The sequence below is a fragment of the Serinus canaria genome, chromosome 1A (genome assembly GCF_022539315.1).
Source record: "Serinus canaria isolate serCan28SL12 chromosome 1A, serCan2020, whole genome shotgun sequence".
Lineage (NCBI taxonomy): Eukaryota > Metazoa > Chordata > Aves > Passeriformes > Fringillidae > Serinus > Serinus canaria.
Window position 1 is genome coordinate 67,973,212 of NC_066314.1, and position 17,052 is coordinate 67,990,263.

Here is a 17,052-nt window from a genome sequence, read left to right on the forward strand (position 1 = left end):
GTGTGTTTCCTTGTTTTCAGCTAAACTCAGCCTGTAGTGGGGGTTTACAATGTAGACTTTGAGGGATATGCATCTATTTTGTGGTACCCTGTTTGCATGGTCCTGTTGAAAGGCTTTGTGTTTGTGCTGCCCTGCTTTTCCTCTTTAAAGCCAGGGCTGACCTCCTGCTTCAGCTTTCAACCAAAGTGACATGGAACTGCTGCTCATTAGAGATAAATTAATAGACCTACTGGGCAGGAAACAATCTGGGTTTCCTTTCTAAAGAGGACCAGAAGTGTGAGCTGGGAAAGCCCAGCAGAAATTCCTGCCAGGTGGAATTCCACAGGTTTCCATGATGCCCTTTCAGCTGCCATGTGCCTGTCATGGTGGCATGTGTTGTGTGTAGAATTCCAGAGGTTCCCATGATGTTCTGCCATGGAATAACTGCCCTTTCAGCTGCCATGTGCTTGTCATGGTGGCATGTGCTGTGTGTGGAATTCCAGAGGTTCCCATGATGTTCTGCCATGGAATAACTGCCCTTTCAGCTGCCATGTGCCTGTCATGGTGGCATGTGCTGTTTTGGTGTAAATGTAAAGATACTGGGAGGGAAGATGAGTTGAAGTTCAAAAGCAACTGGCAACATGTTGAAAATGTGTCATTCATTTGTTCCAAGGTACTGGTTGGATTCAAAATACTCAGTGTCTCTTAGGGCAAGCATCAGCAAACCAAAGAACTCTAGTTGTGTTGTGATTTTTTTTTTGGTCATATTTCTTTTTTCTTTAGAAATGCAGGGATGATGTCTAAAACCTAGTATTGCTGCTTGGTGTTGGCTCAACAGAGCAAGCAGCAGAAACTCCCTCAGCTCTCATTAAAGTGGATCCTGGAGCTGGATCCTGGAGCTGCATGTTTTAGCACAAAAGGGGTTGAAAACACAAAACTGCAGCCACAGTAAGCTGGCTGCATTGTACCTTCATCTTATTTTCTATTACTGTTTTATGACTGACTTTGTAGCTTAATGTATCTCGATTTTGTATTTTGAAACACGTTCCAGAAAACATGTGGAGTCTGAAGCCTGGCTGAGTGAATATTGCTGTTGGAACCTCACCTTCAGATTTGCTCAAACCTTTCATTATTTTTGATGGCATTGCCTTGGCCTTTTAATTCAAGACCTGAAAGATACAGAGAAAGTGTGCAAATAGAATGCTAAAACATTTGTAAAACCTGCTTGGAAACAAATACTTTCAGGAAATGTGTTGGTGAAGCTTCTCCACAACTGGGCAGCTGCTTCTGCCTGTGTGATACTCTTTTCCATTCTCTGAGTTGGTTTTTTTTCTTTTTCCTAATAGAAATCAGTGGGAAATTGGCATTTTCATTTAACAGGGCAAGAAGTTCTCTAATATTGTGATGAATTAGCAGAATTGAGATCTTTGCTGGTAGAGGCAGATAAAAGGCAAGGGTAACTAGTGGGTGATATCCCATGAGCTTTCTGCCAAGTGTTTGATTGAAGGAAAAAGTGAGCACAAGTCAGAGCTCATTTGGGGATGAAGCACTTTTACAAATGTGGACTACAAAATCCCTTCTCTTTTTTTGTGTTTTGCCTCATTGACATCACCTGGGTTATTCTCACTTGTGGTTAAACATTGATAAAGGGCAGTGAAGCTTTTACTGCACTTGTATCTACAGCAAAGGCTGAGTGTTTCCTCAGAGGTGAAAATAACTCATTTCCCACAAGTAAGGACTGCAAGAGTAAAAGCAATTCTGCCTCTGCATGTGTGTGCATAAAGGTACAAGAGGATGAAGCAGCCTGTGGCAAGATCTGAGACCACACCAGTTTCTGGCATGCAGAGTATGCCCATGGAACTTCCATTGTGCTCATTAGATAAATCTGGCCTGTGAGGGTGCAATCCAGTCCTGACTGAAGTCTCTGGGAAGTGTGCCAAGGATTCCAACGGGACCAAGATTTCAACTCTAGCTTGTATATGAATAATAATTCAGTGCCTTCTGATCTTTGGGGACAACATATTTGAAATAATTCAGAGGACACTTGGAGGGGAGAGTTAAGGGTCGATCCTCCCACCATGAGAACAAGTGACTGTGCCAGCAGCTTCCACTATGTCTTGTTTCTTCCTTCTGCTAATGGGAAATGATGGACAAATGTCACAGGGATCAGGGGTGGGACCAGTACATGCAAATCCAAATGTCAAGAGAGAGCTCTGCCTGGCCCTTGAGTCAATGTGCAGTAGAGGAAAGGAGAGGAAGGAAGAAGGAGTGGAAATGGCAGTCAGCCTGCCTGAGGGAGTCAAGATAAATGGGGACTTTCCACTGCAACTGCCTGACTCTGAGATGAGAGCTCCTGCTGCTGCAGCACCAATGTTGGCTGACACCTCTGGGGCTGTGCAGCTCCTGCCCCAGCACTGAATTAATCCTGGATACAAGAAATGGACCAGCCATGGCTCTTTTAGTGGCAGACCCTGATGCCCTAGGGTTTTATCTTTTGTAGTTTTCATCCTGCAATTCTTGAGTGTGTCACTCTGAACTCCATACAAAGTGTTAGCTGCTGTCTTCCCATTTTGGTCATACAAAACAATTCCTCTCCAGGCCTGGGAATCAAGGACACCTCACTGTGTCAGGCCCTGAGAAATGTAAACAGAAGTGAGTTGGGAGTGGGGAGCAAAATTGGGGGAAATGGCTTCATTACTTCACTGAAGCTGTAATTGGAAGATTAACCATGCATTAAATATGCAAAGGGACCCAATTTATAAAACTATGAAAAGCTGTGAGCCATCATCCAATTTTGGGTGTAGCCCCTGGGTGGGTTTTGTCTGCCCTAAGGGCACCTGAAGGTCCTTCAATAAATATAACTCCTTTTTATTCCCTTTATTTTGTCCAGCCTCTTTTTGGGTAGTTCTGAAAATGCATCAACACAAGGAGTGAACTCTGGCAGCAACAAAATTCTATAACAAGCTCCCTGTCAACATTTTGATGGGGTCCTGTAGCAGTGGGAGCTGTCACAGGGCCTGGCACCTGCAAGAACATTTGTGATGCACAGTTGGGTAGCCTGTGCTGGGGGCAGGGCTGGTGAAACCTGTTCAGCACCTACTGCAGTGGAGGGGCTGGACCATGGCATGGTCCTTTGGGCCACCAGTAGCTGGCCAAGGACCAGCTGGGGATCTCTATTCTGTGTAATCACTGCAGATTTTTGTTCAGGGTGCAATCTCTATTCTGTGTAATCACTGCAGATTTTTGCTCAGGGTGCAATCTCTATTCTGTGTAATCACTGCAGATTTTTGCTCAGGGTGCAATCTCTATTCTGTGTAATCACTGCAGATTTTTGCTCAGGGTGCAATCTCTATTCTGTGTAATCACTGCAGTTTTTTGCTCAGGGTGCCACAGAGGTGTTCACTATTCTATTCATCAGGTTTGCAAATGCTCTACCAGTGTACATGAGCTTCTTTTACTCCCATGGAAGATGAGATGGAAAATGTACTTCATACCAAAAGCAGAGATTTTAACAGAGGGGGGGTTTGATTTCCTTGTTGAAATTCTTTGTAATTGACTGCCTTCCTCTCATAAAGTCAGTTTGGAAATACTCATGTAGCTGTAAGTGAAATGTTTGAACTGAAACAGGGACCTTGAGAAAACACCGAAGTTTGATTTTCTTGTGCTGAGGTTGGTTTGCCATTGATGAATTGCCCTTGGAAGTCCTAAGAAGCGTGGTCAGATGAAACAAGGAACAGCTACATTGGAATAAAACTGGGTTCATGTGACCTAGTATATTTATTTTGCCTCAAATCCCAAATGAGCTATTCTGTTTGGGAAGGAATAAAGCTGCTTGATAGGGGTTTGTGGGTCTGTGTGTATATGTGTATATGTACAAGAGTTTATTTTCTGCAGTCAACATGAATGCTTGGCCAAATTTTCAGAAACAATTGCAGATGTGGTTTTGCATGAAAGGAACATTGAAAATGAATTTATGGAGCCTTACTGTTGGTAATATATGATTCCAGTGATATCTAACATCTTGGATTAAAGAAGGAGCATGCATGAGGTGTGACAAAGGAGAAATCAATCCTTTGAACTCCACCTTTTGATTTCAATGAAATCATGCCTGCTTCTAAAAGACCTGAGTGGCATTGAATGCTTCTAAAGCAGAATTAATAGGGGAGCAATGAAAATAATTTCCAAATGTTTTCTGACAGATTTTAATAAAAAACACATTTATTTGTTTTGACTGAAGATAGATTAAGGGACTCTAATTCTCCCAGATATTGCAGTAGAATGCTTGTCATACCTGCATTTCATGGGTGCCAGATTAAACAAGTCACATTTAGACAATGAGTGTTGCTTGCTGAGTTGCTTTTAGCTTCAAAAGGGGCAGTGAAGAGGTTATGTTTGCACTTCTGAGGTGGAGGAGGTAGAAAGAAAGGGCAGTGGTAGTCTTAGGGATACAGTACATGTCATGGTATTTAGCCAAGTAATGTGAAATATCCTTTATGCTTCTCACTGACCAGTCCTTTGCTGACATTTGGAAGGTCCAGGGCTTTGAGCCACCTGGGGTGGACACAAATGGGAAAATGGGACACTTGTAAACAGTCCCATGAACAGGGTGCAAGTCAAAAAGCTGCATGCAGTCTTGGTTTAAATCAGAATTTAATGGGAAAATTGATGGTTTTGGTGGTAGTATTAAGGAAAATAAAGAGGCCAATGACAGCAACAACTGAGGTCTTCTGTCCCTAACTGATCCTGTAGTGAGGACAGGTCAGAGGACAATCAAATGCTTAATTGCAAGCACATGGGTGTCACAGTTTGGCATGAGAGACATTTAGGGAACTGATGCAAAGCTTTGAAGCACTTCCCTAAATGTCTCTCATGCCAAATCATGACAATGGGAAACCTTTGTGTAGCTGGACTTGGAAGAGTCCTGAAATTTCTACCAGCTCCTGCAGAACTGGGATTGTGCAGGATGGGCCTGTGCTGGTAGCCCAATTTATTCACCATCCTGAGAGGCTTGCTGGGCACAGAAAGGGAGGGGACACACCTGAGACACAGTGTGCAGAGGTCTTGAGATAAGATGGGAAATTCAGCAGATTTCTCTTGTTACAAGGAAACTTAGGCAAAATCCCCTTGCTTCCCTCCAGGTGAGGGAGGGAATTGGGAAATTTGGTGTTGTACTAAGAGGGAAGCAAGATGGAATGTGCTTGTGTGCTGCAGTCACCAGGAATGGCCGGCACAGAGCCTGGGGCTGCTGTCTTGTGAGGGCTGAGCTAGAGCAGAGGCTGGATGGAGTTAAAGAATCGAGCAGGGATTTATTGAAAGGATCTCCTCCATGGATCCACCTTGGGCAGCACCAGAGCCCAGCCAGGGCTGCACCCAAGATGACCCAAAATGGCCCAAAATGCGTGGACAGGCACAGGGTCTCTCCCTGGGATCAGCTCTGCTCCATTCCCACCTTGCAGTTCATTGTCCCAACCCAGCTTTAGCCCAGGCACTCCCACCCTGCTTGTTTTTCTCTCTCCAGCCCACGGGGTTTGTGCTCCTGGGCTGAGATTTGGATCATTTGTCCTTGGTGCCCAGCTGGAGCAGGAATTGTTTTGTCTCCCTGCTCTGTGCACAGAGCTCACCATCCCATAATGTGAAGCTCAGACCCACACACTGAAGCAGCACAGAAAGTGAAAATAGAAAAGCCAAACCTGAGCCATCAGTGCAGTACCTGGCTGTGTCACATCAGGGAAATTGCTTTTGTTTGAAGTTTCTTGGCTCAACCAGGTTAAAGCTGGTGTAGAAGTTCAGCCTAAACATCAGAGTCCGGGAGCTCCTGCAGTGCAATGGAAACATGACTGGGAGGTCTGGAAAGACATTTCTTGTTACAGACCTGAGTAGCAGTTTGCATTTTGCTTGCTGCCAGTCTGGCTCCTCTGTTTTTAAGACCCCCTTGATGCCGAGTTGTCACTGAAACCAGTGCTGGGAATAGGGTGGGGACAGTGTTAAATCTGAGCCAGAGCAGGAGGTTATTTTGCTCCCCATTCTGGATTATACAATTATATTGTTGTCTGTGTATTTCTACTCAGCCAATTTATTGTTAGTTTTCAAAAGGCATATTCCCACCAAGCACTAGTAAAATATTTTGTGACATATTTGTAATTACCACGTGCTTTCCTTTGATTTTCTACCTGGATGAAAGCTTGAAGAAAGAAGACAAAATTTTCAAAGTCTCTCTTGGGATGAGACATAAAGGGACTGGGATTTGCATGAGTGTGCTTTGTTCTGGGAGGGATTAAATTGAAGAAAGTACTTTTTAGCATGACAATGAAACACTCAACAAATTTTAGCAATAAACCATAGTCAGCTGAAGATCAAAGGCATTATGTGAGGTGCAGGGAGGGAGGGACTGGTATTGCTTGTGAAGTGAAGGAGTTTTTTGGAGAGAGATGACATTTTCAGGGCACACACTTTGCTGTGATTCGGATTCAAGCCACATGGCAATGTAAATTCTTCCACAGGTCCCTCTTTTGACCCTGGTTGTGGAAAACTCCCCCAAGTTTAATTCAGATTATTTCAGTGGTGTAAAAGCTGAAAAGATGCTGAGAGTCTTGTTTTGTAGTAGAAACAACAAAATGGTAACTGGTGGATTTTTCACACTGTAAGAGTAGCCCATGTTCCAGTAATTTGCACATTGGTGTGGATGATGGGGGAATAGAACTGGTCAAATAATTTTAGACATCCACATTTATATATATATATATATATATATATATATGCTTCTTTAAAATTTATTGGTGCCTAGGTGAATTTGATGAAAAACATACCTGAAAATAATTTGGAAAAAAAATAAATTGACATATAAAAATATTTTCCATTTTAATTTGAAGCCCCAAAATTTTATATTTAAAATAAAACTAGGGAGGTTTTCTTTTTGAGGTTGGATGAAACATTGCTTTTGAAACAGTTTTCTTAGGGTAGTTTTCCACTTTTCAGAAAATGAAACTTTTTTGATTTGACACCAACTTATTAAAAATGAGTGTTACAGGAAAATAAATATGCAATCAAAGAGTAGAAAAATGAAATGTCTTTGCACACTTTGGAAGGTCATGCAGAGAGACATTTTCCCAAGTGGCTTTGGAGGCAGGCCGTGGGGGGGAGCTGGGTGGAGTGTCACATTTTGTCCCAGGATGTTTTTACTCATGAATAATTTTCATCTTAAGAAGCATTAAAATGTGCACACTCCAAAAAATGGCTCATAGAAAACACTTCTAATAGTTGATACCTACATCAATACATAAAGCAATTTCTGAGTCTTCTCAGAACCTTAGATTTTATACCATGTATAAAAAATGTGTATTATATTATATATTTTGGGGAAATGGGAAGAGTTTTTAGGTGTTATTGTCAGGTGGTTCTCAGAGGCTGAAAGACAACCTGTCATTTTTGGGGAGACAGTGAACAGCACTGAATAGTTGACTTCTCCAAGCTGACGACTCCTTTTCTTGCACTTATGTGGCTTTGCTAGCTAAAGGTCAAACTGTTGACCTGAACTCCATTTCCCAAGTGGCTTCCTGAGTTTTGAAAGAGATTTGGATTGAAAGCTTTCTGAATGTCATGCAGTGGCTGTGCCTCAGTCCTTTGAGAGGAGACATTACACTGGGATAAACCCTTGACATCCTCCCAAGACATCCATCCATCCGATCCTCATTGCACCACAGAAAAGTATCCTGAGGATGGGGAAAATCTGCTGCATCAGGGACTCCTTATCACTGCTGGGCCATCTCCCCAGTGCTCCTGGGAAGGAAAAGAGGGGAGGAAGAACAGAAATAGTTCTGGGTTGTTGTTGTTATCCTCCTCAGGCTTCCTCAGTGAGGAAGAGCTCAAGCTTTTGGAGATGAGAGGTGGTGCTGGAGGACCATGATGGGCTGGGGTATTTGGAGAGGACATGGGGGTAATGTTGGTGCACAGAGCAGCCCAGAAGGAAAGTCTGTGCCTTGAGAGGTGCAGAGAGGGATGTGCCTGGCTGGGTAGGAGGTGATGAAGGTGCACATAAATCAGATATCAAAGCACGTCTGCTCTGGGGAGGCAAAGAGGGAGAAAGCTTTGGGATTCTTGTTTCTAGCATGTGAGCTGTCATCCTAACAGCCAGCTCTTTGTTTAAATTCCTGATGGTGGCTGTGTTCTGCTCCACAGACTAAATGACTGTACTAAATGGTACAGTCTTGATTCTTGAGGACTCTGTCATTGCACAGAACCCAGTGTGCTGCTTTGAACTTGTTCTGTGTGTGCCATTCCTCCTTTGATCCTTGTCTCCCAGCCAGGGGGAACCACATCAGCCCCAGTAAAGAAACTGGGGCCAGGTTTAGCTGCACATGTGGGCTGAGATGGAAGCACTTCTTGGGAGACAATGGAAGATCTGCTGTTCTGGGTTCTTCAAGGGGTACCCGGTGCCAAGGGTAAACACAAGATTGGCAAAAAATCTTTTTTACAGTTTGTTTTTTAGATGCATGGTCTAACTGAATTTAAAAGAAGGTAACCAGCAGCAACTGTAGTGTCTCTATCAGATTTGCAAAATTAATCTTTCCCTTCAATCTCCACAAAACAACCCCAGACAAACGCGAGGAAAATCAAATCAGCAACATCAAAAATTTAAATCCCCCAATCTGGGAATAAATCAAAAAGAAAAATACCCCCCAGGAAAAGTAAACTAATAAAATAACCTTCACAAAACCCCTACCCTCAGCAGTGTTTTAATCCAAAAAAGGGGGCAGAAAAAGCCACAGATTCCCTGAAGCCATGCAAGGCTTTGCTGGTGCCAGTGATTTCATGGGGAGGGCACTTGGCTGTTGCCCCGGCGGGCAGGGACATAAATAAAGCCACGAGACAGATCTCCATCTGCCAACAGAGCGCTTCAAATAATGCCCAAGTGCACCTTGGCTTGGTGTGCCTCCAGCTGCCAGCAGCTCCTGAGCCACCTTTGGAAGTTTTGGGCTTTCCCTGCGGAGTGAGGGGCTGGGAAAACGTGGATTTGGGGGGTGGGAATGCTGCGAGCGCAGCGGCGGGGCTGGGATTGCGGAGGAAGCTGAGGCCTCCAGCCCTGCACAGGAAGCAATCTTAGAGCAGGCCTTAAATGCCAGATTCCAGGCAGAGTTTAACTAACCACTGACAGCTCTGTAAACAAAGCAGGGACAAAAAGAGAACAGCTTTCCCTTTTCTGGTAGTCATTTTTGGTTTGGGGGCTGCAGGGGAATTCTGTAATAGTCGGCTTGATGGGATATAAACCGAGGCTGGGAAGGCTTTGTATGTGAAGAACTGAAAAGGGGAAAATACTTACATGGACTAAATCCTAAAGAAGAAGGTAGGGCACGGGCAAAACGCGCCGATTCAGCCACAAAAAAAGTATTGCTACTCTTCCTTCTTTGAGCAGGATTTGTACATTGTTTACTTCCCCTGGCTGGTATTTAAAAGCAGTGGCTTAATTTTCTTGTTTCTCTTTTCGTTCTCTCTTGTTTTTTTCTCCCATCTTTCTCTTTTCTTTTTCTTTCTTCTCTCATTTTCTCTTTGCTTTCTTTTTCTGCATTTCTGAAGGTGGGGGGTGGGAGCAGCCGGATGGGGACTGACTTCTGCAGAACTTTTAATTATCTGTGCAGCTAAAGAAAATAAGAACTCTCTTGTGCAGTGCTTTTATTGCTTGCGGTGAAAAATTGGAAGCTGGAAGTTAAAAATCCTGCTGAATTGTTGCTTTTGTTAGTGGAAAAGACCTGTGACGTTACAAATAGCTGGTCTGTGGCTAGCAGATGTATACAGTCCTTACTTGGAGCATGTTGATTTAATTTTAACTAGGAAACTAAATGCAGGCACGGGCTATGTTTATCCTACAAGACATTTCATTAATCTTGTTTATCTCAACAATACTGAGGAAGTTGAGTTTTTTGATGGAAAAAGAAAATAGTTGCAGCCAAGCTAAGACAGCAAAGCAAAACTAAATGGACTCGGTTGGTTAGATGCATCCCTTGTGCTTTCACTCTCATCTAAGTGATCCTCTCCCTTTTAGATTTGGATCTTCCCAGAGCTTGGAACACTTAAACACCCACCATGGATGACTTTGAACGCCGCAGAGAGCTCAGGAGGCAAAAACGTGAGGAAATGCGCCTGGAAGCAGAGAGGTGAGTTACTGCATCTGGAAAAGGGCGCTGGTGCCTGGCCTTTGATGAGCAGGGGCTATGAGAATTTCTGCCTTAACTTCCAAAGAGTCCTCGTGCTAAAGACATGTGCCAAAAACCAGCTTTAGCTACTGCTGTGGGGTGTGTGTTGTCCCATTTCCGTAGACTGCTGTAAATGTCTGGCTCCCAGTTGTTTTGCTACGTGGATAAATGTAAACAGCAAAGGTGATGGAATATGGCCACGTGAAATCATAGAAAGGGAAAGCTCATCCTCAGGTGCTGTGTGAGTGCTGTGCAGATGGGATTGTGGTTTTGGCAGATATTTATATATCAGATATCATAGATACTAAAGGTAAAGTTATAAGTTGAAAGGTGGGATGCACTTGGTGTATGTAGTATAGCATGTGTGTGAATTGTCTGCCATTCCTGTGCAGGTGCTGTTGTGTTTGTACTGCCTGTTGCTTTTTATTCATTTACAGTCACTTTATGTGGGCAGCAAGAGCAACATTTGCTGTCAGTTGTCACTGATTTACTTCGGTGAAATGAGAGCAGAATTTGATGTGGGTATGATGATGTCCATTTATGAAAGAAATACCATGAAAATACTGGAAATTACATTTCATTAACTAAACCCTGTACAGTTGGGTTGGCTTTAATGAAATTTCATGATTTACACTGTTGTAAGCAGGGAGAAAGGCTCCGTTTATTTTTGAAATGCCCTCAGTGATAAAAAGATTTGATTTAGCTTATGAACACTGCACTGATTAAAAAAAAACAAACCTATGTTTAAGCACATTTTATTGTTATTTTTGTACTTAATTCTGAATAGGGACTTCATTTTCATTTCTTCTTCTTTGAGCAAAGCTGTTAAAGGAAAGGCTTTGGGGTTTGCTGGGAATGGAGGCCTTGGGTGGTCTGTGGAGGATGTTAGGGGCTGTAGTTTGGGAGTTTCTGTAGAAAAATGCCACTTGACTTCTCTTTGAAGATCTCCAGGCTCTCGTTGAGGATGCAGAGGCTGCAGAGTGACCTGGGCATCAGCCACGTGGTGGGGCTGGTTTGAGCAGGCAGGGACAACCCCAGGGCTTGGGGATAGCTGGCTCTGCCCTTGCCATCCCTGGAGCTGGAATCCAGGGTGCCACCTGTGCCCCATCCTGCTAATGGGAAGTGGCTTGTCCATGTCTGGGGTGCCTTGTTGGGGTTTAGGTGATGGAGAGGGTAGCTTGGTGGCAGCCTGGCCAGAGGAGAAGAGCTTGAGCCCATGTCCCTTTTTCCCCTAATCCCTGCAGATGTGCTCCATGCCCTTTCCCACACAGTGGAAGGCTTTCAACAATAAATTACTCTATGCTAAATCTTGCTGTCCTCCCTTTGCTGCTGCCAGCTTCAAGCATTCAAGCACAATGAGTCAGACCCCTTAGAAGTCACAAGACTGCTTTAAAAATCTGAGGATCTTAAAAATAATTTAGTCTGGCCTTTTTATTTTTGGTTTCTTTAACAGTAACAGAGCCTGATTCTCAAGCTGGGATGTGACTCTGGGAGCTGGGACCTCCCAGATCCTGTCCCAGAGAGGGCAAAGTGGGGCAGGAGCTGAGCTGAGCACCTGCCCCCAGTGCAGGGCTCACACAGAGGCAAGGGCAGCAGCACTGGGGCTGTTATTAACAAATGAATATGTGATGCTGCATTGGTTTTGGCAAATTCAGATTTTTTAGGGATTTGGGGATCATCTTCACCTTTAATAATACAAGCACAACATTGTCACATGTCACAAGCTGCAGAAATCTGCTTGCCATACTTGCCTCTGAATGCTTTCAGGTGTTTTATGAAGTGGGTTGTGCAGTCCTAAAGCACAGCGTGGAGGTTGGAAATGTTCCTAAGTTCTGAGCAGAGGCCATTCCCCAGCCCTCCCCTCAGTGGCTGTAGCCCTGCTGTGGGGAATCCAGCCCTGGCTGCAGGCATTTCTGCTGGGAGATGGAGAGATGGATCTCTGTAGGCTCTAACATGCTTGCCAGGTCTCCCACATACTGCTTTGAGAAGAACAGCAAAGCCAGAAAAGCCAGCTGCCATTCCCACCAGCAGTGCTGTAACTCAGCATTTTGCTGTTTCCTGGGATAAATGTCCATTGGGAGCCTGGCTTTCTAGCTGGATGCTGTGTCCAAGAAAGACTGAGGGGTGAACATGTTAGCAGCATGGACTCCTGCTCCACGTGCCCAAGTGGCTTGGTGTTCTCATGCCTTCATCAGAGCCAGAGGCTGTGGTAGGAGTGGTGAGGACACAGGAGCTGTCAGATTCCCAAGTGTCTGTGATGCTGGAGCCACTTTGGAGAAGCTCAGTGTAAGCTCAGTCCTTAAGGTCTGGTGTTAGGTTTTGTGTTTTGGGTTTTTTTCCATTTTCCATGATGGAAATGATACTTTTTTGTGCTGTGTATTCTGGGTTCATGTGCTTGGGACTGATCCTGAGGACTCATTTTGTCTTTTGAAGACCAACATTGCATTTCCCCCCTGGTGTGTGCTGTGGCTAGTAGTTCATGCAGAGGCAACTCAGATAAAAGTTGACACCAATTTAAAAACTAAGTGACTTTTTTGCATTTTAAGTTCTCATAATTTCATAAATTCTAGATTTCCCCACACAGGCTCACTGTGCCCACCCAGAAATGTTGTCCAGCCAGATTTATTTTATTTTTTTTTTACTGTTTATATTTGTCTGGATCTCTGGAGGCCTATCAATGTGTTTGGAGCAGCACTGCAGACCTGTCTGGGGGCACATTTCCAACAGCAGACATGTGGGACTTTGTCCAGCTTTCTCCCAGGCTGTCAGATTTATGTGCTCAGCCTGGCAGGGACCCAGCAGCTCAGGTACCTTGGGGGGGAAGGAGACTTTTCAGGCACAGCCTGGGAAAGCCAGGACCAAGTATGGCAGTGATAACTTGTGCCTATCTGGTGTGCACTGGTCAGGTGTGAGCTCAGGGAGAAAAGGGAGATTGCTGGGGTGATGTGATGATGGGATGTGCTGCATCTTTGATTGTTTTGTGGTAAAGCTGAGGCTTTGTCCTGCTCCCCAGGGACAGAGGGACTGCTGTGCCTGGTACCCTGAGGTACCAGCCTGGAGCCAGTGGGAAGCTCTGCACTGATTTCTGTGGATTAAGCCCTACCTGAGTTATTCCAGCCAGTTGGTTGATGAGGCAGTGGCAGCCCTGAAAGGAGCTGGGTGAAGGCTTTGCCTTCCCAGCCCCAGGGTACATTCTGTGCTGGAGTGTCAGGGCTGTCACAGAAGGGAGCTGCACGGAGCTGACAGGATGAATCCCATGTGGAATTGGAGCACAGGGGACTGGTTGCTTTCAGCAAGGGAAAAAACAAATGCCACCTGCTGCTTTGTGCCTCTTCCTAGGCAGTGAAAGATCTTGTTCTCTTGAACAAAACCATTGGGTTTTGTCATTTTGGTGTTGTAACTGATGCTGGAAGAATTCAGCCTGGAGCTGGGTAGAGTCTGTGTGTGTCTGCAGGGGTGATGCTTTCAGTATCTTGCTGGTTCACTTCAGTCTGCTGCAGCTGCACTGAAGAATTGAGGTGAAATACTTCTTGTAATGACAACAGACCTAATGCCTTGACTGCAGCATAACTGAGAGCAAAAATAAGCCCCTTGAACTCTCTAAAAAATATTTCTCAGGTAAATCTATTTAGCACTCAAGCTTTAAATTTACAAGTGGCTGCCTTGCCATTGTACCAGCAATAAATTTTTGCTTTTACTTTGTGACTGTTGTTTTGTTTGTGTTTGCTTTTTATTTGTTTGTTTTTCTTTTTTAAAAATTATACCAGGAAGCTGATCCAACTTGCTCCATTGTCACATCATCACTACTGCAGAGTTCAGGAAGGTCTTAGGGGCATTGTCAGGCTGGCCTTCATTTGGCTGAAGCTTAACTTTGAATCTGAACCAGAGATTTGCCCTGTGTCATGCTCTTCCCTAAAGGATTGCTGATCATATCATGGGGAAAGGAGAGATGTTGGTCATCCTGTTGTGAAAATATGGCAGAGAGAAGGGGTTCACTAGATCCATTACTATTAATTATTGCTAGTAATTACTATTACAAAATTCTCCCTAAAAAAGGTTATGTGAGTAGGACACAGAGAAAAATACTGCCACAAAGCTGGATGGTTCCTGATAGCATTAATTTCTAAAGACAGTGGCTAAAGATTTCTTTATTTTTTTTTTTTTTTAAGAGATCCTACAGGCTGGGGATGGCAGCAGCCCTGCAGGAGGCTAAAAATCTCCTGGGTTAGTAAACTGATTAATGGAACTTCTGCTAAAACAAGACCAATGGTTAATCCCAACTTGGTACAACTGAAAAAAAGCAGTCAAGTGCATTTCAGTTGGGATCCCTGAAGGTGTGTAGAGAACCAGAAAGACATTTCATGTGCTTTTTGCTGTTCCTGTCGAGCCTGATGTACCTCTGGCAGCACACAAAGGACTGATTCACCAAGTTAAGAAGGTCAAACCAGCAGGGTACATCTTTGCAGGACAATGAGAAGCATGTTTCTTGTCTTCTGGAGAGGTTAACACTGGACACATTTGGGTCCACAGCATTTTAACTCTTCTGGAGAGCAAGGCTGTGTCATCTTTGCCAGCCACAGAAAGTAAAAAATGCCCTTCTCTTGTCCAGGACAGGGAGGGTAAGAGTGTGTCCATGTCAGATCAATGCTGAATGACCACAAATAACTTTGGAAGCTGTTTTCATTCCTGCAGTGGAGTCAGCCCTGGTATGGGGTGTACATTAGTGAGAAATGATAGACAGTTCTGAGTTTAGGAATTACACAAAAATGGTTCCTTTCTGGTTTCTCTTTTCTTGAAACACTAGGAGCGGCCCATTTCTTGTTCTCAAGCATCTGGTTATGTTTTTATGAAGAGTTTTCAGAGATTATGCTTCAGTTCAGGTTGATGTTGAAAAGGAGAATATGATCTTAATACAAGTTTTCAGTGAGTGCATGTTGGAGCATAAGGGAAGCTGGCTGCTCCATGTCATTTCCCAATGTTCATGTTTTATTTCAGAATTGAATTTCCCCACAAGTTAAGCCTCTGTCCTCCTAAGGGCTGTGCTCCTGTCTATTCCCAGCTTCTTTTGCTGCTAGAAAAAACCTACAGTGGTTTTATCTCTCCATGAACTTCATATATCCTGAAGTTGCAAATACTTTGTTTGTCTTTCTGTAAAATACTCACTTTTTTGCTAGACCTGAGACATGACATCTTCTGCCCAGGAGTTAAATATTGAGGCACTGAATAAATAAGATTAGAGATGCGTGAGAGTTGAGAACAAATTGAAGCAGAGTGCTCCAGCTGTTGATCTGTCTTCACAGCTGCCTGGAATTCCAGGACTGACAGGACATATTTGGATTGTTGAGGTGGGTTTGGCCCTTCCCACTGAATCTCTGTTGTGCAATTTTTGGAGTTCATTCCTAACCCAGGCAGAAAAGCATGGTCCAGTGGCTCATTGAAACCTTCTCTACTGCAGGCACCCTCAAGTGAGAGTGGGTGCTAAACAAATCTTTGCTATTGCAGCACTTCAAATGCCCTGGAGGAAATAACCAAATGTATGGGAAGGTCAGAAGAATTCAGTGGTTAATATTTCGTGTTTTTCAGATTGTATTTTCTTAAAAATGCAAGAGAAATATTTCATAAAAGCAGCTTTGATCTTCCAGAGAGAGCTAGACATACAGAGCACAGACTTCACTGAGCTGAACCCACTGCAATTCCTAAGCAGACAACAAAATCAGGTCCTTGGTATTTCATATGATAATCCAGATTTTGGATTGTAGTATGTTAAAATCACTCTGTAATCTGGGGACTATGAGTGCTGCACCAGCCAAGCTTTTAGGAGGACAGCTCCAATCTAGCACCCAGACAGTTGGCAAAATGCCCCTTCTTCCATCTCTTGGAAACACCGAGGAATTTTGGAAATGACTGGCTGAAAAGAGCCTCCTCCAATCCTGTAAGCAGGTAACCCACCTACTGCCAGTGGAAAACCTGCCCTTTGTTTCCTGCTGTAAATTTATTAGCTTTAACTGGGTCCTCATGAGCTGGATCTTATTTAAATATCTAATAAATGCAGGCATGGAGACACAGATTTTTGTGCTTATTATTGATAATTCTGACAAGCATGCCTGCTTAAATAGCACCATGTGAGGAGCAATATAACATGGAATTTTATCATGATTTTCAGGATTGGACCAAAACACAGGAACAGCACAAAGAAAATCATGAGTCTGAAGAAATGTAGCTGAAATAGCACAAATAAGTGTCAGTGGCTTTCCTGCCATGTTTATGTTGAAAAATTACACCTGTTTAGTATTTTAGATGCAAAACTAAAGGCCAGGGCAGTTAAGCCAGGGCAGACTGCAGCACTCTTGCATCTCTGCCCCTTCAAACAGTGTAAATATCTGCCACCAGAATTTTCTCATACAAAAGACTTCAGAAACTTGAAATGCAGAACTGCTGTGTTAATGAACACTGGCCTAAGGCTGTGAAAGCACAGAGGCTTCAAACTTGCTGTGCCATCCACAGCAGGGCACGGAGCTTAACTTCTGTTCACTCCACATGGCAGAGACCAAGGGCATTGCCCTAAACTGACTCAGAGCTAAAAAAGGTTCTGTTCTTGGTCCCTGGTCTACTTCTGTCAGACTCTTAGGCAGGGGAATCCCTGTATTTCTAAATTTCTTCCTAGACAATAAGGATGTAGCTGAGCTCTCAGCTGCTCAGTCATTTTCCATCTGTCTGATATCCACAACTAGTGCAAGTGGCAAAGTAAATTTAATTCATTGTATAAAGCATTCTCACACCACAGGATTATGTTCACCTCATCACAAAAATGCATGTGCTTACAAATGAGTTGGCTGAAAAATCTACATTAACCCTTCTTTTACCTAAATGAGGCCTTATATTTAAT

General features: G+C 43.7%; 1 protein-coding gene across 1 annotated transcript in view; it reads left to right on the forward strand.

Moving 5' to 3' along the window:
- CALD1 (caldesmon 1) overlaps positions 1–17,052 on the forward strand; it is a 175,463-nt gene that overhangs the window by 78,135 nt on the left and 80,276 nt on the right. The window contains 1 exon segment of the mRNA XM_018919821.3: positions 10,016–10,127. Coding sequence (XP_018775366.2) covers positions 10,057–10,127 — 71 coding nt within the window. The 5' untranslated portion in view covers positions 10,016–10,056.